Below are 25,246 nucleotides of genomic sequence, written 5' to 3'. Positions count from 1 at the left end.
TCGCAGTGAAATATATCAAGCCTTGGAGGTCAGAGAGCGAGGGCAAGTTGGGCTTGGAACCACGGGGAGGATGTAATCGGGTTGGGGTTGAAGACGCACCAGGGCCTCAGGCTTGCGTATCTTGGCATCCGACGAATACCTGCGCGGCAGGGAGCTTCAGGAGGGCTGAAGGCGAAGTCAAACGATACTGCCACTTAGCATGGGTCGCTCAAACTGCAGAGAAGATTCAAGAAAATACTAAAATATGCCAAACAACCAATTTAGGAGCAATTTGTGGAATGGAAACTATTCCCCACTAAGTCTGTCTATTTCCTGATGACTGGTGCCGGAGACCGTTGTGATTTGACATTGGGCCTGACATTCATGTCTTGCAACAGGAGAGTCTGACACAGAATCAGGACATCAAATATTAAGTACAGTGAATGAAATTATTCCCCACATTGTTTTTTTCTTTGTAATATTTCATTTTCATTTAGTTCTGCTCAGTTGCTATTTCTTCCAGAAACTTTTTGTGCACTTTTCTATTTCTTTTTAATTTGTTTTCTGCAGTCAACAAGATGTTACTGACGCGAATTAAAAATAGGTTTTCATGATTAATCAAAGATTAAATAACACTTTACAACATATCTCAGAAGGACGGTTGTAGTTTATCACAACACATTTGTCATTTTCCAATAATTGACATGAGTAGGTGCAAGAGATGGTCAGCGAGATAGGGGAAGCATCTCAGAGGGCAGATACATAAAACACCAGGAGCATTAATGATTGTCATAGGCGGATAGAAGAAACGATTGTCTATCCAATGCAAACTGAATCTGACACAGGAAAGGAGAAGTCCGAGTATACGGCAGAAATACGCCCATCGTTTTCGCTGGAGGTTCTTGTTTCTGCTTGTTTGCTATACTTAATAGCACTTAAAAGTGGTATTTTAGAGGAATTTTTATTTAAAAAATATTCAAAGTACATGAACCCCACGATTAAAAAACTTCGAAGAGGTTGTCAGGGAAGAAAACATGAAAGTGTGGCACCCACAGAAAGCCTATTTCAGATGCTGATAGCTGTCAGAACTCATTTCATAACAAACGTGCAGAATCATGCATGAACTGTTGCCTGCGGCAGAAGATGGTTATACATATCATTATACCATTATGAGCTATAAATATCCTTACCGGATACTTCACAATTATTGGTGACGTATTATACGGCGCGCTGGCCCCAATGGGGAAATGCCCTGATAAATATAGTCACATAGGAGGTCGGAATTCCCGCTAACAGTAGTTTATTTAATCGTCTTTAACCAGTGATTTGTTTGTGTTATCTAAATCAATTTTGAAGACACTTATGTATCAAGCCCAGGAAGTGACAGGGTGGAAGGGTTGGAGTGATTGTTTGTTGGTCGGTTTGTTTGTTTTGTTTGCTTACTTGCTTGCTTAAGTTGCTTTTTCGTTAGTCCAAATAAATACTTCATTTGCAATAACTACTACTGCTTTATTGTTTTTATTGGTTTCATTTTTCTTGGTAACTATTGTGTTACCTGGACGCCCCACACTAATCGACACGAAACTGTTCATAGCATATGCTCAGTCTGGTCACATTCATCTTTTGAGCCCAATGTGCCAGTGTTCCGTTTGTCTAGGTGTCAGATCTCCAGATCTTCGTAAGCGTCTACGTCACGCATCCAAACGTCACGATCACTTTAAGGCTTCCCCACGTGTAAGGCATTTACACAGTATGCATTCGGGGGTGGTGTTATTTGTGTCGGCTTGTATACTTCTAAAACAAAAAGATACCTCCGTTATGAATAACGAGTTTGCATGACATAATAACAAGTTGTCAAAATATTTTGATACAGTTCCCGTTCCTGTTTCTACCATCGAAAAATGGAATTGACGATTAAGCTGTTTCCTTTGCATGCTTCCCTTCATTCAGGTGGAAATACGACTTGAAATTACGCTGTCTAGGTAATACCAAAATGTAAAATTAACTAGCTTGTACAACTAAACTGAATTTAAAATATGTTTATTTCGATCACCTGCAAAATCATGGGAAAAGTAGCATGTAGTGCCATGGGATCGAATAGATGTTACGCAAAGAAACAATGGACAGATGTACATGTAAATTCCACTAAGCTTGAAAGGATCGGATAGTTCTTTTATAATTTGGAGGAAGTGGGAATGGGAAACGCAAAATAATGTCGTATTTTGACGTTTTCAAGATGAGTTCAGTCCCTAAAAACAAAAAAGTAATGCTGACCAAAATAAATCAATCGGGATATACAACCTGAATCGGAAGCAAATATCAATGACATAATGTTTTGGGTGACGTCAACTGGCAATACTAACCGTCATTCCACGGAGCAACCACCTGGGTTCCACCAATGAAAACAAGTAGACACAACCACCATGTATTATCAAATTTATTTTGTGGCTGCAGCTAACATACCAGTGAATTTAGATCTGACCTCCAGGGTTAAACCCAAAGGTCCAAATAACCAGGAATGTAGTGCTGTTTGTGTGCATGGAATATTTCGCAGACGTGAAGTTTTTTCTAGGTTTGTACAAAAACACCTAGAATTCGACACGGAGGGGGAATAATATTAACGAAAGAATGTCATCGGTTGGAAAGTAAGCATTTAAACCTGCACATGTACGACACCTGCAGGCCCTGTCTCATTTCGGAGATGTTAATAAGTGAAAATTCCAGATTACTTCTTTAGTATTTCAGTTTTTGGTCATGTTTTGGCCATGTAAAAAGAAATTGATGATCATCTGTTTTGCCTGTAAAGGAAGGGTAGCGGGGATTTTTTTAAAAAGAAATCCACGAGTTAAAATGACGGCAAGTTTATGCAGGGTACTAGTACAGCCGAACCCTGGTATTAAGAGGACCTTGGGACTTAGTCTATTATCTTGTTATAACAGGAACCTTGCTTTTATATTGGTAATAAAAAGCAGTGAGAAACAATTGTTTCTTGTATTAAAAGTTGTCTTGTTAACAAGGTTTGACTGTATGTTTGTGCATGCAGTCATAGCCACAGTCAATAATTCTGATGGGGTCGTGTCTGATTAGTCATTGGTGCTGTTCCGTTCCAGCTCTCCTTGATCGAATAGAGCTTTGCCCTTTCCTGGCGCGCGTGTCCAATACACGGAACAGCCTTCTGATCGACAATGAACTTGTCTGAATTGAATTCTCAGACGTAGGGTAAACTTGGGATCGTTTTTCGTTCAATGTTTCGGTGCAAATTTTTTACTCCCCCCCCATTTTTTTAAAATAAAAAATAGAAATAGAAACATGGGTCGGAGGCATTCTGGACGGTTGGGCGGGGATGATAACCTTTTTTTTACATGGCCTAAGATGTGGGGTTTTTTTTCTTTCAAAACCTTGCCTGATGAGGCAGTTCGAATACATAGTCATCGGTATGGTCCAGTTCAGTTGTGAAAATTGAACGTACATATTCTCACGCTATAAAGTTTTTCTGAGACAGACTTTTCCACTACCGTTCTCAATGTATGCGACCGGACACACATGTGCCCTTGAACTTCAAAATAATGACGGTAACAACATAACTATGTCAGATTGACTTCAGACTTCATATCTGTAGTGATGAGCGTATTTACATACATACCAAATTACAAATAAAATCGGGTTTGGGACAGCGGGATCCCCCCAGCTGTCCAAACTACTTCAGCTCTTTTAAGGTTAAGCAACCAGGATTTGGGTAAAGTAATTTAGATGACATCTCAGTGCGTATTTGATGTTCTTTTATGCACGTGTATTCATAATCACTGATGATCAGCCTCCTAGTGTGTACACGAGGTACTTGAAGCTTAGGTGGACTCGTCCTGCTGCAATCCTGGGCAAATCTCGTTGGAACATGCCTCCCCTCGCCACCGTCAATGTTGTTTCTCATTGGGTACCGGTAAGTTGGGCTTAATCTTGATCCAATAAATGACCGCAACATTGAACAGGGGAGAGGTGGGATCTTTTCACCACGCTTCCCACAAGGTGTTCCAACTATTTTGTCCAGGATGGTGGCTTTTGACACCATACATGAATTTTTCTCGAGATGACATTAAATTGATACGGAAATAAAATTTCTACCTCTGCATGTAACTATAAGTTAGAAATGTCTCTTGAATAATTTTTTTTATTTGTTGTCTTCTAAATCTTCTTCAAATCGGCGAATGAATTAACCTTCACCACCCCTCCACCGACATAGATGTTACTTTATGGGTCGAAGACTATGTGCCTCTTTTAATTCAAAGTATCTCGTTATTGAAAGAAGAGTGTCGAATTAGCACATCTCAAAGCTTGGTACCGGTACTTGTAACCAAATAAATATCCATCAAAATGGCAGTCGTCCACTGAACAATGCAAAACCGCAGACAGTTCGGAAGTGAAACTATTTGTAGTTGATGACACATAGCTTGATTTCTTGAGTGGTTCAGGCCTGTACTAGGCAGTCCCTCGGATGGAGTTGTACTGAACAAACAATATACCATCCCGGGGGTCAGTCCCACGGCGAGGTTGTGGGTTCATATGTTTAACAGCAGTTTCAACGGAAACGCCCAATTTGGACACAAATATAGTGTCAAGGATTTCACTTGTGCTACTTGATATTCAAAGAATTGAAGCATTTTAAGACGTCTGGGTTTTGTTACCCTGAAGTCCACCCCACTGGCTCCGATAGGATATATGCCAATGGGAATGCTGTAACTTTGAAAACCTGACCTGGTTTCGTTTGTAACTCTAGGTAGCAGTACGCGTAACACTCCATCATTCTAAATATAACGTAGTACCTGTACGTTAGATCCCTTCTTGAAACAATGTATTACCCCCCCCCAACGGACTGGAAACCTGTAGATTGGCGTCCTTTATACGGCAGAAGCGTATATGACGCCAAAGCATTGTCTATAATACATGTATTTCCAAGTAACAGAAACCGAATGGCAGTCGTTTAATGACAAAAGTCGTCTTAAATACTTCCTCTGTAAAAGTTAACATTCCTTTTCAAAGAAAAAGCGACAGCACTGTATTTATCAGCTCGACAAACTTCAAAAGTTATAGCCAAACGTCACCTCAAAATCGGAACCGATCTCCCAACATGCCTGTACATTCGGGTTGCCCCTTAAAACATCTACACTACCCAGAATTTCGACAAAACAGAATAAAATAAAACAAACGCAGTGACGAAATGCACCTGGCCCGGGCAGTTGGTCCTGGTGGCACATGGTTCAATGGAAAGTATTTGGTGAGTTCATTGAACAACATCTGTCAGAGCCTATTATATTTGATGGACTCAGATCGGCCAATGGGCAAAGTTGAGAACTTGAGATCAATTTTCAGAAACCTATCTTGTATTTATGACAAAATACACAAAGCATAACACGTAAGCTACACACCCACCCTAATGCAATCTGTTATTTGTGCCTGTGTGAGCTGGTTTATTTTCACCGATTGTGCACAAATATCCTTTTTAATGTATGTTTTAGCTGTTTCCTCAAAATTGGCCTTAATGACGAAGTGGACTGTTCCATCACACCGCGTGGCAGCAGTTATTTCTATTTCGATGCTAATTGGTAAAGTTACTGTAAATTGTACCTTAGCAGTGGAAATTGCCGTTTAATATCGTTAACTACGAGTTGCATCGCACCAGATTTCTTCGGGATGACTCTTTCCAAGACGGCGGTACAAACCCTCTTCAAAAGACTGTAATGAACTGAGCTGATTCTTTACGCGAAGGCTACATGAAATGAACACATCCGTTGTTGAATGACATTCCCGACGTGGAACTTTCCTCTGTTTTAGTGGGAAATTTAATTATAAAACTATATACAACTATAAAAAAGTAGAGTTCTCCAAACAATTGGGATAATGGGTCGTATGAATAAAAAGTAGCATTTGCTTTTACTACCATTTTTGAAGCATTTACTCGTGTTTATATGAATAATAATGAGTAAATGGTTTTACTTCAGTGCAATTGCTAAAAAGTAAAAGTATTTACATTTTACTCTTTAAACTTTAACTATAAAACTATATACAATTATAAAAAAATAGAGTTCTCCAAACAATTGGGATAATGGGTCGTATGAATAAAAAGTAGCATTTGCTTTTACTACCATTTTTGAAGCATTTACTCGTGTTTATATGAATAATAATGAGTAAATGGTTTTACTTCAGTGCAATTGCTAAAAAGTAAAAGTATTTACATTTTACACTTTAAGCTTGTTCTTGACGATAAGCAGTTGCTTCATTTTATATGAATAAATATAAGTAAGTTCTAAAGAGTTGGAGTATTTACTTGACATTTTTCAAGACTGGGTCAGGGCAATCTTGAAAACGAAGAGCATTTACTAATGTTCAAAATGGCAGCATTCATGAATGTCATAAAGGAAAAGCTGTATGCCTTTAGAAGGGGAATCTCAAGAAATCAGATGTAGGCAGTTGTACCGATTTGAGAGTGGCAGAGAAATTTTCTTCATCAAGATTTTTGTGATCAAAATTACTGCCATCCTCTTCATTTTTGCAAAAGGTGCAAACATTGGAATCCAACGTATGAATTTTACATAAATACGAATTAGTACCAAGCATTCTGTGGATTAATCTACGTGGAGGAAACCCTTATCTACGTTTTTTGCAACTGTAAATGTGTCAGTTTTTCTGGAGCACAATGGTAGATTGGATTAAGGACAAAACAAAGATACACCTTGTAATAGACAATCAACTTTTATTGGTCGGTGTTGTTGACACTAGACTTACATGCCTTACTCTTATCCTTTTGGTTGCCAGATTTTACATATATAAAATGAAAATGAACAGCAAACGCCCCTCATTAGAAGCTTTGAAAAAGGATATCCAGAGGTATTATCATTGTGAAAAATATTTGGCTTCTATCAATGGTGCCTGCCAAAAGTTTTGGTTGAAATGGCAAAATTACTCTGCACTTTGTCAAGTTTAATCCGAATAATTGAAGTATTATAATCTTTTATTACTGTATTAATTGCTATTAAGTTTGTGTTGACAAGAGAGAAATAAAAAAGGTGTCTCTGGAAAAACAATTACTGCCATCGTGCTTATCTACTGTGCTAAGGTCTCGAGATACAGCACCGTGCCGGACTGTGTGTGTGTCTGTATGTGCAGACAATGCAAGCCCTATTGTGCAAAACGTTTGGCTGTGAAGTCAGCCACAAGCATTTGTTACTATTTGTACAAGCAGATGCTGAATAGTAAAAGAAACATACAAATTCAAGCAACTGCTTATTCTTAATGCTTTTACTTCTCAGTAAATGTTTTTGCTGTTTGCTTCTTATACTTCATAGTGAGCATTTGCTCGTTTGTATTTATACGACCCATTGGCTCACATCAGTGGTAGTACATTCTCACTACAGTTCAATACCCCACTCATTTACCACGAGTATGCTTGTAGTAGCAAAATATGCCCCCTATTACCGTTAAGCTTGATAAAATCGAGTCAATTTTGTTTACAACGTACTTCTTGCACAACAAATTTATTCTTTCTACTTTACAGCAAATTGTTCTGATAGGCCTACATGTAGCCGGTTAGGGAGTAATGAAAAAGCGAATTCGTGTTTCATCATTCATTTCAGTGCATCTATGTAAAAATATTTTAAGAAACAGGGTTAGGCCTAACCCTGTTTCGTGTATTGTGAGAGATATATTCCCCTACCCCCCCTCTTAACAGCGACCATAGCATTAACCATTTTACTCTTGAGCTGAATGAGCTGCCCCTCTGTCTGCAGTCTCCCATTCTAACAAGTTCCGTATTACTTATTAGTTTGGTTAAGGAACATCAGCGAGAAAGACAACGTAATCAATAAATAATTGGAAGTGTTCAACTGTTCATACGACAATGTTGCACATGACTGTAATTCACTGAGCCACATGTCAATTTTATGACCTTTTTACATGCATTGAAGTGAAATATTTATCCTCCCAAAAGTATCAAGTGTGCTTGAAATACAAAAATATTAAGACAACACATACACACATAAAAGATGAATGCGTCAACCTGATTTGTATCATCAGGGATGGGTTAACGCTAACACAAATTACTGTACCTCACTTACACCATAGTAGTTAAAATATCTCAGAACAGTTGATTTTAAAACAAAAACTAAAAAACGTCCTTACTTTTGCCTGCGCAGTATATAAACGGCACATATACAAGTTCCCCTTGCTTTGGCTCTTATTATATCCGGAGATAGGCCTTTCTTATTTTAACTCTCTATGACTTCTTATTAGATCCTAAACTTTTTCGTAGGCCCTAGGCATAGTACCTACTATGCCTATTGGATAACCCAGTGAATTGGGAGGTGGGGGCAGAGAGGGAAGAAGTCGTGGGGTACAGAAGACCCGTTGTACCAAGGACTGAGGATAGGACACCAGATGTTACTGATGTTAATTGTAACCTATTTTCTTGGGGAAAGTGTTTCATTTGGCTTCTCTGATTCGGTAAGGGAGCTAATGCTTAATACTCGTGATGAGTTTAGCCAGGTTCCAGTTGATGTGGTGTCTGCAGTGTGTATGAGCGTTTCAGCTTCATCCACTTGCCACAATCCCGAGGCTCCTGCCATGAGCTGTGTGTTTTGTTTTGTTCGGCAGTGAGGTCCCACGGATGTACATTACACTTGCTACATTGGCATGGGAATTTGCACACACTCCAGGTCCGCTTTATAGAATCTTGCCATTCCTCGTGAGATTGAAGCAGAATCTGCATCTTGAGGGGCGCTTTGTAGAAATAAAAATAAGAAAGTCAGATACCATGCTTCCTGTAGGCCTAAGATCGCATTGGACGTGGTTGTCAAGTACTTCATAAGTAGAGGCGGATAAGGAACTAAAAGCCCTGACTATTGTGAAAGACACCCACCTGCTGGTGTTGGTTTTGGAATCTTGTATTTTTACTTCGTCTTGATTTGTATCTATTGCGTTGCAATGCTCTGGTGATGTAGTGAGGTTCTCTTGTGCTGGTTTTCCTTGTCAAAGATGCCCGCAGCAAAATCCTCAACGTTACCCCCCGCCCCCTGAAAGGGTCTAGATCTACCCGTGATATTGCTAAACCGAGGTAATGTGTATGAATTGTTTTAGGGGAAGCTTTTGTCTGATTGGAGAGTTAAGCATTACTTCTTCGTTTTGCTTTGACAAAGGCCCATCTTGAAGACGGCCTCAGTTAAAAAAATGGTGAATTTACTCTTGAATATACGAACGCATTTCCTGCAACTATTTTGTTCGCATTCGACAAGACAACGGTTAAATTATGACACCAGACATGCCTTTGATTATATAATTTTATTGTTCGGTTTTAAATATTACTATGATAAATTGGAAGATATTGGACTTCTAATTTTTATATGACTGAATTAGCACTTAAATTCAAAATACAGGTATTGCCAAGGTACTGAAAATTTCAGATGGTAAAGTTAGTGTACATATAGGTACATGTATATAGCAACAACTTATCTTAACCGAATCTGTGTACTTGTTCAGTTTACGTCACCAGGATTTTCCCGTGGAGGGGAAGTACCAGTCAACATTCTGAAAGAACCATCAATGGTGGAAAGGGCTACCGTAAATTCTGAATTTGTCTTGTAATGGAAGAGGACAAAATGACCTCCAAATAAAGTATATAGAATATTTACTGAGCATTTCATCCCGGCCCTATAGTTTCCTCCTTTCTTTTCAGGACGCTCTGTATTAAGAACACCAATCAATTACCCAGTAGATCACAGTTACCATCACAAAATGGTCTCGATAACCATTTGCGAAACATTAGTGTTGAAGTGCGATGAGCAGGCTGACAGGAAGCCCTTCGCACTTATATTTGGAAAATTTGCCAAAATCTCGTATTGGCAATACACCTTTTTGACGTTCGCAAGGCATTATAGGGCTTGGATGACAAATAAGCCAAAAATGTTTATGTATAAACTTATGGGGCATAAGTGAACCAGTCAGAAATCTGTTTACAGATTTCTTCTGAATATATTTATTTAATCGTGGCTGAACAGCCACGATTAAACTTAAACGTCTATAACAGTCTGCCAGAATGCGATGGTTGCAGATACGTATTACATGCAAATATAACATGAAAACATGGCCAAAGTGTCTTAGTTCTTGCCCTGCGGTCAAGTCAGGCTTGTCACCTGACAGAGATTCCGGGAATGTTCCCACTCGGGGCTACCGTTTGTGCCTGGCCGTGACTGGTAACGAAGATAACTGACGTGACAACTGGACCCGCATAGCATAAAGGTGGGCAAGCCATCTTTGGCTTTTCCTGCGGCGAACAAAAAACTCAATATTGGTCCAAGCTACAAACTTCGAATCGCAGCATTAACAATTTGAAGGCGACCGTTTGGTTGATAAGAATTGTTGGATCGGTCCTGTAGGACCACTGCGTGATTACTCTAAGGATTAAAGCACAGCAAATCTAAGTTGACTAAATGAACTAAGAGCTTCTTGCACTATAACCTAAGGTACGAGTACTGCAGTCGTTAGAGGTGGGTGATATTTTACTTTTCTCTGCAGCACAACCTAACTTTTCTGGGATCCCTATAGTGATTCAAGACAGTTACGTCCCCTTGCACCAAAACAGAGGACAATGTGTGACCCACATAAACACAGTATTGACCCTTGTTCCCAGTTTGATTAATGTTTTTGTACAAATAAACATTAATAAGCAATGACAGTTTCCGTCTAGTTCACCTCAGTCTGGTTGGAATATTAAGGAGATAGTTGTGCAACAGGTCCATTTTATTCAAATTCTTAAAATTCTCGGATTTTGTTTATTGTTTGAAATAATAAAAATAAATATTGAAATAATGGCTCTATGTCGAAATAATTCTAATATTTTATGACCTTGCAAGCGTCCGCTTCCTGTCTTCATACTGGAAAAAACACAGAGGATGCACCAATGAGGCGAACTATAGTTGTTCCGAACTCAAACGTCACCGCCATCATTGAATTAAGATTACATACCGTACAAAACTAAACGTACTTTCAACAGTTTGCAGGCGGATAGAGGATACAATCTTATCGATACACATAAAGTTGACACCAAGTTGTTTTTCAATGGTCGAATAAAAGTAATATTTTAAGCATTTACCAGAGCTGTTAACACTAATTTCGCGTAGGTATTTGTCGAGTACACTTTCTTAATTTCTTAATTCTACGCGTGATACTTAGGGAACACGGTTTCATGTCCCACCGCATCCTAAGAAGCCATTTCATTAAACGTTGCTCAGCCTAGGAGACTTAGCATAAGAGCAACTTGTAATGGCTTATTGGTCCACCGCCTTCACAGCGCTAAATATTTATACGGTGGTCGATTTTTCTATTGCTGACGGATGTCCCTCCTCGACACTGTGGTAGCGGTAGAACATATACTGTGGTGTGTAGACGAGCTTTCCAAACACAAACTCATTGTCATGTTCATCACGAATCTCTTTTTGTCCGCCAATAGCAGCCTCATATGTCGGAGGAATACCTGAAGAGAAAAATCGATACCAAAATGGAACTTGTGACAAAAAGTGGTCATTCTCACATTGTATGTTGGCACACAGGAGGCTCTCATAACTACACGGTATGGTGAGTGGGGATTATAGTGTTGAGTTAAAATCTATGAGGAAACAATGCTTTCCGTGTCCATAGCTGTGACATGTTTCCTTCACAAGAATGTGCGAAAAAGGTACCCAAAAAAAGTGCATTCAAAGGCGGCGGGGGACGAGCGGAATCTTTTCCGCAGCGATACTTTGAGAGAATAAAAGGCGCCCTCTAGTTTGAGTAGGCTCTGGAAGCTCAGGTCCCAGGGGAATAACTGTGTAATAGGATGGAGTAGTGTCATCTGGGTACATGTAGTTCCTTCGAGGGAAGAGGATTTTCAGTCCAGTGACTTTTTGGCGGTCAGCACACAGATTCGTAGGGAAACGTGCGCCTTCGAAGGCTTGCTACCATAGATACAGAAATAGAACAAAAAAAAAACTAGATCCATAGATATCAAAAGAATAAACGGCTAGATCGGAAGTGGAAACGCACGCGCCACGCATTGTGCATTGTGCACGCATTGTGCATGGGTGCGCTAAAAAAATCACGTCAATAGGGCAATGAACAATAGGCAAAACGCATTGAAGAAATTGAAGTCAAGATAAAAGCTATACAAAAAGTCTACATTGCGCACTTTTTTTGTGTTTTTGCATTTATTTATATGCAGCCGATATTGCCATTTAATATTTAAAATGCTAAGTACATGTATGTTACGACATATATCGTAATATTCAAAATAGGGTCCAGTATAAATAAATATTACTTTGTCCTTTGTTTTTACACAAGGAAATGTACAAAGAAAAACTCTGTGAAACGGAGGGCCAAATTTAAGGTTTGCCGTTCTTTTTCTCTACTAATATCGTAAAATATCATTCTGGACAAGAAACTTTGGCTCAAGAGCAATATAACTTTCTGTGTTTTATTGAATGCTGAACTTTTCTGCTCGGCATGAAATGTGAGCATACATTATCGGAATTTTAGTTAGCAGTGTCACGACAATTTACCGCGGAGGTTTAAGTATGTCGGTCTATTACATGGCTAGAAGTGCACCGAAATTTGGGATCATTGCTGTACTCAATAAGGATTGCAGTGTGAATTCCTGTATTAACTCAATCTCACGATCTCACATTGGCTAGCATTGTTTACGAGAATAAAATCACACCAGTAATATTAAGAAACACGAACTAGTTTCCATGATGTTGAGAATCAGAAAAAACAGACAGCTTAATGCATGACACTTAGACTGTACATGAACATGGAAGCTTTGCTGTACATGTACCATCTTTGCTGGAACAATGGCAAATTGCCACAATGGCAAATTTTCCACAATGGCAAATTGGTGCAGCACAGTTGACCACCATGATTTACTATGAAACTTTATTCAAATCGCCACGGGAGAAGACGGGGACGAACGAAGCTCAGTCAAGTCAGTGGAGGCCATACAGCTACAAAAACTAGAGAGCAGACTCATATACAGAATGATACCTGCTGGGCGCATCCTTGTTTGTGCATAAAAGTATGGAAAACTCGAAATTTTGTACGGCTTTTGTACGGCTATTCGGATATCTGCTTCTGTATTCTAAAACAACGCATCAACAAAGCCGACACACAAACATCCTGAACGGACAATCAGTAAATGAGCGTTTCATTTTGCTCTGCGCCCCCCCCCCAAAATGATAATAATAAAATAAAAATAAAAACTGCGTGCACGTATGCGCTGCACATGAATTTTGCCGTAACTTTTTTTTTTCAATTGGATTTTATCGGTACCCAATGCGCACGACAGCTGCTGCTTTGGGGGGTATCTCCGAGAACGGCTAATAAACAAAATTCTCGGCTAACCCGCATAAAATTGAAACGAAAAGTGATCTTCTGGCCATAATCTTGAATTTCCAGCGAAAAAAACGGAGGCCAACCGCTTCCTGGGAGTCAACAGGCGGTGCTCTTTCGGGTTTGATTTTGCATTGTTTTCTATGGGCGCGTATTCGGTGTACTGCAACTTGTAAAGACAAGATGGTGGTGTCCATGGAATTAGACCAAAAGGGGCCGCCCTGTCCTATTTTTAGTGCTTTTTTATTTACGGGCTGAGAAAATCAGCACTTTTGTCTTTGGAAGTTGTCAAAACAGTAAAAATTACAGGCAAATATCAAATATCGATGTACACTGTGTCTCTTTAGAGGGGCCTATTGACTATTATGTCCTATAATAATTGGAAAAGGTCTTCCAAAAGCCCCCACCCCGGGAAATTAGAAAGTTCCAATCAATACTTCCGTCTGGTCGAGGCTTTCTGGTAGTTTTTCTTCTCTGCGTCCCGCAGTTTTGTAGAAGATGTTTAATTTTGCGTTTGTTTACTGAATAAGATTATCATTGCGCAAAAACACTGACGCATTCAGTGGCAACGGATAAACTTTATTATCCTTTTTCAGAAAAACAAGAAAGCGTATTCAGTTTTGGAATGGGTTTCTATATTTTGATAGATTTCTTTTTGGTTTTAAGCCATTTTACTGCCACTCGAAGCGATATTAAAGGGTGCATTCCACCAAATCGTTGTATTTCTGCGCGCGAGCTCATTAATATTTTGTGATCCCACGAGGTTTGCAGAATAAGATATGCCATAATCAGGAGGGATCATGTAGTTCTTTAAATTCCGAATTTGGGACTGGTAGTTTCCAATTCGGCGTATTTCTTTTACGAAAAGCCCCAAATTGCGGGGCTTATATTGGATAGAGGCAGGCGGCTGCATTCAGAGCTGACCACATAGTTTTACTACTATTTTGGGGGTATCCTCGGGGAATGGCTATTTAAAAAAATGTTCGTGGCTAACCCGCATACAATTGAAATGAAAAGGGATCTTCTGGCCATAATCTTTAATTTCCAGTGAAAAAAAGGAGGCCAACCTCTTCCCGAGAGTCAACAGCCGGGCTATTTCGATCTGATTTCGCATTGTTTTCTATGGTCGCGTATTTGATGTAGTGCAGTGCAACCCTCTGACTACAGCCTCGACTCCAAGGGGCACAAGGTATGGTGGAAACCAACATGGCGCGGCAAGATCATGCACATGGGAACGAGGTTGCTATGACTAGATCGAACGCGCGTACAATACGCGCTGCCATTAGTCACGTGAATGAGGCTAAAAAGTTTGAATGCGCAAATGATTGGCGTGACGTAAAATATACAGAACGAAAATGTAAAATATGTAAGACGAGGCACCATCTACCGACCGGTTCGGGGACGTCGCTCCTGATCATGATGCAGAGCTTTCTGAATTGTTCCGAAGCGATGCAGAGCTTTCTCAGTTGTTCTGAAATGTTAGGGCCATGAAGAGCAATTGAAAAAGCCCTTCATCATGGTTGGGCCACTCTGTAACGTTGCCGGTTGCTGCCAGGTCATGTCGATTGTGATTGACCACGTTGTTAACAGTAGGCCTCAAGCGTGAGCCAGAGGCCACTGCTTCCAGTGTTGGGCATTACACGAGTAACACTGGCACTAATGGCAGTAGGCCTAGGCCCATTGCCAGTGGATATAACATTAGTAGTAATTATATAACACCTAAGCTGATCCTTGTCATTTGATTGGAGGATTGTAGGTCCCGTGATATTTTGTAAATAGACTATTTCATGGCTGACGTTAAGAAAGTTGAAATTTGTTATATTCACCGTGCATTTTTGATTATTATGTAGTTTGATAAACTATTACACGCAAAGGACTTCTATACCTAATTGGGCAACAGAGGGCGCGAGTTATACCCATGATCACATGCCGGCGTCAAATAGCCATGATCACACGTAAAATAGCCTATAAAATAATTCAGTTCCAGAGTCAAAATGAAAATAATTATATTCTCATGAGGTAAATGAAATATTGTGCACATTGTTTTTTGTTTTAGCCTTAGAGAAACAAGTTGCATAGGCCCTATACAATATTGGGGGAAAATTGCAGCTCAGAAAATAAAATGTCCTCACACTCGTATCTTTCTTTGTTCTCGGCACGTGACGATGCATGAGTTGTTCCATGTTTGGTTTGTATAGGTAAGCAGGACGTAAGATCACTTCGTTTGTCTGGTTCACAGACGTGGGCCCGGGGTCCGAGTATTTGGCAGCATCCACGGCCAGTTCCCATAGAATCATGCGTAATATCAAGCCGCAGTCAACTGATTCGGACACGGCCTTCGCGTAAAGATACACGAATGACTTTATCTGATAAGAGTGCCCGACTAAAATCTATGGAGGCCTAGGGGGACTACTTCACCGTACATGTTACTCAGCCCCACCCATCAAAAACAAGTTAAAATTACGCGGTACCTGCCGATCAAGAAAGTTTGGCGGCTTTTGGAAATCGTTTTATGCAAAATAAACAAAAATCTTTATTTTGCCGACGCGGAGGTGTACGGCGACACGCGCGGTGACCAGAAACCGGAGACATTTTTGGCTTTAGTTTCGTTCTATATTTCTTAGTTTCGTTCTACATTTTCTGGTTTTGTTCTATATTTCTTAATTTCGTTCTATATTTTTTAGTTTCGTTCTATATTTCTTAGTTTGGTTCTACATTTTCTAGTTTTGTTCAATTTTTTTTAGCTTTGTTCTATATTTTTTAGTTTTCTTCTATATTTTTTAGTTTCGTACTATATTTCTTAGTTTCGTTCAATATTTCTTAGTTTCGTTCTATATTTTCTAGTGTTGTTCTATATTTTTTAGTTTTGTTCTATATTTTTTAGTTTTGTTCTATATTTTTTAGTTTCGTTCTACATTTTTTAGTTTCGTTCTACATTTTCTAGTTTTGTTCAATTTTTTTTAGCTTTGTTCTATATTTTTTAGTTTTCTTCTATGTTTTTTAGTTTTCTTCTATATTTTTTAGTTTCGTTCTACTTTTTTAGTTTCGTTCTATATTTCTTAGTTTCGTTCAATATTTCTTAGTTTCGTTCTATATTTTCTAGTGTTGTTCTATATTTTTCAGTTTTGTTCTATATTTTTAAGTTTTGTTCTATATTTTTTTAGTTTCGTTCTACATTTTTTAGTTTCGTTCTATATTTCTTAATTTCGTTCTATATTTTCTAGTTTCGTTCAGTTTTTTTAGCTTTGTTCTATATTTTTTAGTTTTCTTCTATATTTTTTAGTTTTCTTCTATATTTTTTAGTTTCGTACTATATTTCTTAGTTTCGTTCTATATTTTCTAGTGTTGTTCTATATTTTTTAGTTTTGTTCTATATTTTTTAGTTTTGTTCTATATTTTTTAGTTTTGTTCTATATTTTTTAGTTTTGTTCTACATTTTTTAGTTTTCTTCTATTTTTTTAGTTTCGTTCTATATTTCTTACTTTCGTTCTATATTTCTTAGTTTCGTTCTACATTTTCTAGTTTTGTTTTATATTTTTTAGTTTCTTCTATATTTTTTAGTTTCGTTCTACATTTTTTAGTTTCGTTTATATTTCTTAGTTTTGTTCTACATTTTCTAGTTTTGTTCTATTTTTTTACTTTTGTTCTATATTTTTTAGTTTCGTTCTATGTATATTAGTACCATCCTACAAATATTAGTTTCGTCGCATTATTAATGTTATCCTGTTAGTTTCATCTTGTATATATTAGTTTCATCCTACATAAATTAGTTTCGTCCTATATATATATATTGGTTTTGTCTTATAAATTATTTTAGTTCTCTATTTATCAATTTCGTCGTTTATGTATGAGTTTTGTCCTATATAAATCACCTTTCACCTTTAAATGTACTTTTGTCCCATATGTAGATTGGTTTCGTTCTTTATGTATAGTTTCGTCCTATATACTTCTTATATATTTGTTTCGTTTTAAATTATTTTCACTTTCGTCATATTAGTTTTGTCATGTTATTTTCGTTTTTGGGGGTACTAATAAAGGCACAAAAGGCGCCTCATACCAATCGCATTGTTTAACAGCTACACAGCAATCACTGAGTCGGTTTGTGTAAAGATCGAGATCGAGGCTCTGCATGCCTAAGGCGGGAGTATGGCGTGCAAAGTTAACATTTAATCTGCGTATTGAGATAGGCCCTATGTCTATTCTTAATAGCGATATCTCTATTAGAATATCTCAAGCGCTATGTTGGCGACATGTTGAGCGTGTTCAGGAAGAAGCAAACTGAGCAGTCCGGGAAAGAAGTCATGAAGAAAATAACCAATCTGGTGAACACAGTACATCCAAGTAGCCTTTTGATGTACCGGAGAACTATGTGGATGAAAGCTTGCTGGTCCTAGATCTGACTGTCAGACTGAGAGAAGTAAAGGAAGACGATGCTGGTAAATGGGTAATACTCCACAGTCACTACATGAAACCGATGGCCAGCAAGTATTTCATTCACAAGAATAGTGCTGTAAGCCAAAAGAGAAGGATTAGGCCTAGTATTCTGGTCAACGATCTAGCCAAGTGAACAGGGTCATGAGGAGTATCTCAAGGAGAGAAAATATCCTCTCATGAGGAAAGAAAGCTGGACAAAAAGAAGAAAGAACACCTATGGTTCACTAAAAGGGGCAAGTTCGAGGTCGTCATATTTGTTGAGGCGCTCTAGCCAAAAGGACCCGGAAAACGGTGAGGCAAGTAGGCCTTAAGATAAAGATTGTGGAAAAAGCAGGAAGTAGAGTAAAGGAAATCCCATCCAAATCCATTCCGAGGGGACAGATGCCTAGGTGATGACAGCACGGTGTGCCAACAGAAGCAGTGGAAAAGGACAATCCAAACAGAGCGAGGTGATATTCCAGTCAGGGTGTAAAGAGAGAGACCTTGGGGAAACGGCAGGATCACTTGGTGAAGAGTTTAGAAACACGGAAGGGGGAAGTCATCGGCATTACACGAACCCATGCAAAAGAAGCACGAGGGGCAGTCTCGGGAAATTCAGGTAAAAATATTGAATAGGTGCCCCGGCGACGCGATGCTCAGACAAGTAATGAAATCAACGCGTACTAAGGAACTTTAACCGCAAATGAACAGAAAGGAGGAATGGACTGACAGTCATAGAGAGCTCAAGTATGCACAGTGGAAGAACCAGGTTTCCATGGGATTGGAAGCCCACCGACGCGTGCCCGGGGGTACCGCAGATTGGGTGCGTTCGATTAGATTACACGTGTAAGTCAAACTTACACCAGTGCGTTCGTTTAGTCATCACGTGATCTTCTTGCCTGCTCTGGTATCAGCTACCACTACCCCAGCTGGCGAGCAGGTCTGTGGAGCCTGCCAGAGTGTAATGACGTCAGGGATGGACTGTTCGTGCATATGGACATGATGGAACGTGTCGGGGACTTGACCTTTTTCCCAGAATGCCTTGGCGATTACACTGCAGCATTCGATTCGCCTCATTTCAAGGCTTCCCTTGCGTGTAACACTGGTGTATTCAGGGAAGCTAATCGAACGCACCCGATGCGGCTCATCGAGGGAAACGCAACGTGCGTCGGATTGTTCTTCAGCGACACATTCAAGCATTCGCACCTGACGAGGGGCGGAAGACGCCCGAAAATTCGTACTTAAGTAAGTTCCAACAGGGAGATATGGCTTTAAGAGAGATAAATAAGTTATCTATGAAAAAATCCAGAATAATCTCAGCATGCTCCACTTCAAACGCACATAAATTGCGCGCCTATGCGGTGCTTCGTGCCATCGATCTCATTTATAAAGACTGGATAGGACGTCGCGTCCAAAACGCGTCCCGCGCACGTGTTTTTTTCAGGAGGGTAAAGAACGAACGCATAGATATGAAATAAATTTCTATATCTATGAACAAACGTTACGCACTGCTTTGTGTGCACTTTCAAATGGCGTTTTTAAAAACTGGATGAGTTTATTTTCTTTAAAACGGTAGTTTGTTCAGGAAATACTTAGTTGTGCACATGACAAAGATGAAATTGGAAACAATAATGGTTAAGGTTTGCGCGGCTGTTAATCTCCCAGGGAGGGATGGGAAACTTCGAAGAGAAAAAGAAATTTTCCCAAAGTGGTCAGTTTCTAGATCGCCAGTTCCCTCCCCCCTGCCTTCCCCACTGCTTCTTTCCAACACCTGACACACCTCACCAATCACTCCGTATTATACTGCGCTCATGCAGTCTCCAGCTTGATCTATAGAACTACATCTTTCATAACTCCACACTTCATTGTTCACAACCTCTCATTACCAGCTTCTATAGCTGAAATTCCTTTAGGCGAAGAAACTGTCAAAACGTGGAGTCCTTAACCGAAGACGTAAGTTTCAGAACCCCAACAGCTTATTCGTCACAGTGATGTATCACTTCAAATGAACTTGATTATGTGCTTTTAAAATGAAATAAAGGCAACCATCAATATGTTCTTGGTGTCTAAGTATTTGTCTTAAATAAGTTTTCAAGATAGTTGCGGGAAGAATGTTACGATAGCAATCCTTGACGCACCACGCATTTATTGTGAGTTACTGAAATCTTTGTCATTAGTTTATTTATAACAAGTTAATCAGAGCTGAGAATGACTCTGCATATGGTTGTATGTGGAAGTATTAACCAGGGTTAGAATTTCACCGCGACAGAATGTGATTCGCAAGAGTGTCTTTCTTGTGAAGTTCACCGTTAAACGTAAACTGGATGATTTGAATTCGCCTGGCAATTGAGGGCCTACAACCACGGGACTGGAAGTTACTAGTAAAATCCTGCTATCTGAAAACGACAAGTTGTGTTGAGTTTCGTACCGCGATTTAACGATAGCATTTAATAGCAATGCGACACTATACTGTCTCATACCTGCAGAAGAAGTTGGCTGGTTTGATGATGCATTCCAATAAGTGTGACCAGATAATGGGATAGTTCCAATCACGATCTCCAGCATTAAATCCACGTCAAATGGAGTGCTTGCAACATCAGCGGTGAACTAGAACAAAATCCACGTGGAATTATTTAACAGTATTCCTTTTACATCTCATTCTTATTCACTTTAATATCAAACAAAATAACACAAAATAAAAACAGTATTTTGGTGATTTCATGTGGTTTTTAAAGGTATCTTTTGTGGGGGGGGGTGTTTGTTTGTTTGTTTGTTTGTTTTTATTTCCAACGTCTGGAACAAATGTGCAAAACAGATGCAAAATTAATTCTTGTGCTTATTTAAATATCATAAGGTTTTAAGTTGCGCTGGGAAAATGAACGTATACAGCGACAGCCTATGAAATGTGCCATACTTATAGTACTCATTGCTAAGGAGAAATTACCTTCACATAGTATCTTATGTCAATAAAGTTGCAACCTTCAAGATTGCAGGGCGGTAGAGGTGGTATGATCATAGGCTTTCTGTCCCAATGTGCCGAAGCGTAAGATCCGCAAGCCTCGGATACAACGCTGGTGACAACGTGAGATGTAGTGCGATAACTAGGCGAACCCACACCATCTCGTCTTGCATAGTAATTGACTGACTGCAAGTTGGATTAAATTAGAATAATTAATTGTTTGTTAATTTTTGAATGAAGAATAAGTATGTACTTTGTGCGTAAATTTGGAAAAACTTAATCTACACCTATTTGTTCTTTCGAGATCTAAAATATTAAATTAAGTATTAATTAAAAGTATTAAATAAAAGTATTAAATTATGTGCCTAGACCTGCCACAATTTCAGTCTTTTCAAAGATTTCTTTAAACAGCGGAAACCAATAGCCACTTTAGTTTGTGCACTCAGTAGGCAAAATTCAATCGACGGAACCCTTATCCACGTGGAGAATCGTTTTCCTAACACTAAGAGCAACTTAATTGAGATACGTTTCAAAGTCAAACATTCAGCGGTATGCATTGTGTTGAAAGATAATGTCTAGGCACCGTTGCAGTGTACATCAGCTCTATGGCACAGAGCCCTCTCTATGGTAACACCATAGAGCTACGCATGTATAACACATTGTAGACTGATGAGACTGCTGCTACGGAGCGAGGTAGCTGGACATTACAAGAAACAAATCATTGTCCTTCATTTTCGTCGTGAGACAATGCAAAAAAAGGACTGTTGTAATCCATAGATAGTGTACAGCACCTTTAGGCGGTATTTTGTGGTCCATTTTGCTTTTCGAACAAGGACGCATAGATTTGAATAGCTTAGTGGTAAGGATAAAACCATATATGTTACTGTTTATGCTGATATACTTAGCCCCACTTTTGCCCTCTTTTCGACCTTTCTAATGAGATTTTACGTGGAATTTAAACATTCATTTTCTATCTTGTCTAACCTTACGATTCTTTTTACATTGGCACGGGGAGATGATCCTGCAGACAGCCCCCTGACAAAGATGGGGGAATTATAACCCTGATTCATCTTAGATCTGCACTCTTCAGTGATCCTGAGGATCAACATGTTGAACATCTCAAATCATTTATTCATCTATTAGTTAATGTGTTGTATTGTAATTGTTTGACAGTACCTGAATCAGCTCAGCTTCGAGTGAATGAACGCTTCGGTTGCTCCTGTTGTCCAAAGAAGCAGAAATGTAAATTGTTTCTCCTGGAAGATATGCTCTCTTGTCGGTGCTTGCACTCACGGAGACTGGTCCAGTTGCACAACACAGGCAACACACTGTTTTCTCGTCCTCATTATACACTGGCGCCTACAAAATAACATCATTTGAAAACAGATTTAATGGGATTTATATATCATATATCACATTAACACGTTTCTTAATTGGAATGTGTAACATTTTGATAAAGATAGCAATTCAGTCAAACTTAGACAATGGAGTCATTAAGGGTGTTCTGAAATTGGGCGTGTCCTCAGTGTTTGGGGGGTACATAACTTTCGCTCTTAGACCGATGTAAATTGAAAAGGGTGTCACATAACATTTCCGAGAGTTATGCTGTTTTTACTTTGGCAAAGATCACTGTAAAAACGCAAGCCAACATGCTAATGAGGGTGACATTGCCTCTCACTGTCCATCACTGTGATTCGCGGATATTCGAATCCCACATCAGCGACACGTTGATTGGGCATTAGGTCTCCTCGGGATTACGTGGGTTTCCTTGTGTTATTTATCCATTGTCTTTTTCCCACGTCTAACAGTTGTTCACTGCCCGTGTACAGGTTTATCCAGGCTTAAGGGCTCTAGTCACTGCCAGAATATAGTGTTACGCTAGTGCCTATATACATTTTCCAAAACGCATCGCACCTGCACTTATCTGGCATTATTACAATCCGATTATATTTTGCCAATTCCGGAGAGACTCACCCTGTATTATTCGTTGGTTGTAACGCAATCCAACCACCCTTTGAAGCTAATAGAGTTGTCCTCATTAGGTTTTCAATGTTCGAAGAGTAGCACCCTTTTCAAGTTGAGGAATGGCTTTCTATGTGTGCCCCTCGCTCAAGTGCTGAGTTGTCTTTCGCTTTTTTGTGTGTGTTTGTGTCGCAATCTGATGACATCGTTCGTATACACGCCCGTATAGTTATAGTGCTTACCGTTGGTTTATCGCGTCTTCGATCCAAAGGAAATATGTCTTCCCGTCGTCTACGATTTTCCACGGCTCCAGTTACCCCCTCCAGACCCCTAGATGAACCTCCATCGTCTATGGATATTTTAGCTTTCGCTACTAGACAGATTAGCGAATTGGAAGGACCTAGCAGTCAGGGTGAAGGGTCGTCATGCCCGAAGCCCATGATTGACCGCCATGCCTCAGCATCGTTATGGGCTGATGGCAGTTCAGGTGGAGGGTCGTCATGCCCGAAAGTTAATGCAGGCTCCATTCAAGGTCCAAAGTCGACTTCATCCAGCGACGCATCCCAACCAATATTACCTCAACTAGCTGCCGTTTCTGTCCAAGCCGGATCGGAGCCTATACCATCGACACCATCAATCGGCACCGCTAACTCTCGGGGCCCGTCGGGCCAGCTGCTGCAGAAAACCCGGCTGGTTATGCTTCAGTCTGGTCACAGCCACAAACATTTTTTAATCCAGCCACGCCCTGGAACCAGGGCCTCTGGGGTAATCCTCAGTTGCCCACGGCTACAAACTGGCGACCTCTACCATCATCCCATGGGCTTTGCCTCCCCAGTGGTTTCCAGCAATGTTTCAATGTAAAGTCCCTATTACTAGAGTCCAGTCGAGTCATCACGCAACTATTTTTGACCTAGAGGTGCAGAAGGTGCTGGAGAAAAGAGCTATAACTGTTGAACAATCAACTGAATGTCAGTTTCTATCTTCATTGTTTTTGATACCTAAGAAAACCAGGGATCTTCGTCCTGTCGTCAACCTCCGACCTATTAAATAAGTTCATGCCATATCAACACTTAAAAATGGAGAACATCAGAGCAGTCAAACATCTGTTAATTCCGCACGACTGGTTGACGACCATCGATCTCAAGGACGCTTACTTTACTGTGCCAATCCATCACACTCACAGCAAGTTCCTCCGTTTCTGTTGGAAACAAGTCATTTACCAGTTTTCTTACCTATCCTTTAGCCTTTGCAGTGCTCCAAGGACATTTACCAAAATCCTGAAATCAGTTACATCGGTACAACGGGAGGGAGGGATTCGTTGAGTCTTTTATTTGGACGACATTCTCATCATGGGAACTTCAGCCCAGAATTGTTTGCACAGCACCAATACCGCAGTCAAACTGCTCCAGGACTTTGGATTCATTATAAACATGGAGAAATCCAAGCTTATACCAACGCAGGAAGTCGAGCACTTGCAATTTGATTTAAATTCCAAGAACATGACTCTTTCCCTGAATCAGCCTAAGATAAACAGGATCGTCACCCACTGCACAGAGGTTTTGTCAGCACGCACAACCTTAGTCTGCGATCACGCCAGCTTGATCGGGAAGATGCCAGCGACCGTGCAGGCAGTGTTTCCATCCCCGTTGTTCTATTGGCACCTTCAGATAGACAAGATAGCGTCCCTGCGGGAACACTGCAGCTACGAGACAGAAGTCTCCCTGTCAGAGGAGGCAAGAGACGAACTAAGTGCATGGATGCAATTCCTAGAAGCATGGAACGGCCGGGCGATCGTTCAGCAGACTCCAGTTCTGACGATTCAGGCAGATGCATCATTGAGTGGTTGGGAAGCCTGCTTCGAACATCAACGAGTCGGGGGATTGCTGGACATTTCAGGAAAAGATCAATAACATCAATTATTTCGAGCTGTCGGCAGTCTGTCTTGCGCTCAGAACACTGTTGTGAGGTTGCCAAGATTTGCATGTGCGGCCACAGATGGACAGCTTCACGGCCATCTCTTACCACAAGTGTAGAAAGTGCTCGATGAACCTTGTTCACCTTGCACTTACGATTTGGTTAAACATCTCCAGAGTGGTATCATTCTGACGGCAGAACACTTACTGAGCTCCATGAATTTCAAAGCAGACAATTTATCCCATGTATTCAACGAGTGGGCAGAACGCCAACTAACAACACACTGATATTTCGTAAAATTCCCAGGAGACTGAATTTTTCCCCAGACGTCGACCTATTTGCAACTCGACTCAGTACCTAACTCCAGACCTTCGTGTCATGGCAGCCAGAACCCATGGCATGGAGATTAGATCTCTATTTCTGAACTGGAAGGAGATAAAGGCTTACGCTTTTTTACCGTAGCGAGGAGCAGGCCACGATTGTGCTCATTGCCCGTGTTTGGCGCACACAGATCTGGTACCCCATGCTTCTCGAGATGGCTGTCCAAAATCCCGTCATTTTGCTAAAGAAATGGAATCTTCTTCAATTACCTCATAACAGAACACTAATCCACCCACT

At 40.0% G+C, this 25,246-nt stretch overlaps 1 protein-coding gene across 3 annotated transcripts in view; it reads right to left on the bottom strand.

The window, feature by feature from the left end:
• Positions 1-9,288: 9,288 nt before the first annotated feature.
• The window catches only part of LOC110987622 (arrestin domain-containing protein 3-like), a 35,764-nt gene continuing 19,806 nt past the window's right edge, over positions 9,289-25,246 (bottom strand). For all 3 annotated transcript variants that reach the window (XM_022250490.2, XM_022250491.2, XM_022250494.2), the window contains 4 exons: positions 21,929-22,111; positions 20,738-20,938; positions 20,274-20,400; positions 9,289-11,494 (listed from right to left, as the gene is read on the bottom strand). In XM_022250490.2, the coding sequence (XP_022106182.1) occupies positions 11,322-11,494; positions 20,274-20,400; positions 20,738-20,938; positions 21,929-22,111 (684 nt within the window). In that variant the 3' untranslated portion in view covers positions 9,289-11,321. The remainder of the gene's footprint in view (positions 11,495-20,273; positions 20,401-20,737; positions 20,939-21,928; positions 22,112-25,246) is intronic.

The sequence above is a fragment of the Acanthaster planci genome, linkage group LG05 (assembly GCF_054643075.1).
Source record: "Acanthaster planci isolate LZ-2023a linkage group LG05, COTS_SCS, whole genome shotgun sequence".
Classification (NCBI taxonomy): domain Eukaryota; kingdom Metazoa; phylum Echinodermata; class Asteroidea; order Valvatida; family Acanthasteridae; genus Acanthaster; species Acanthaster planci.
The sequence above is the reverse complement of the archived record's forward strand: the minus strand, read 5'-3'. Positions and strand labels throughout refer to the sequence as shown.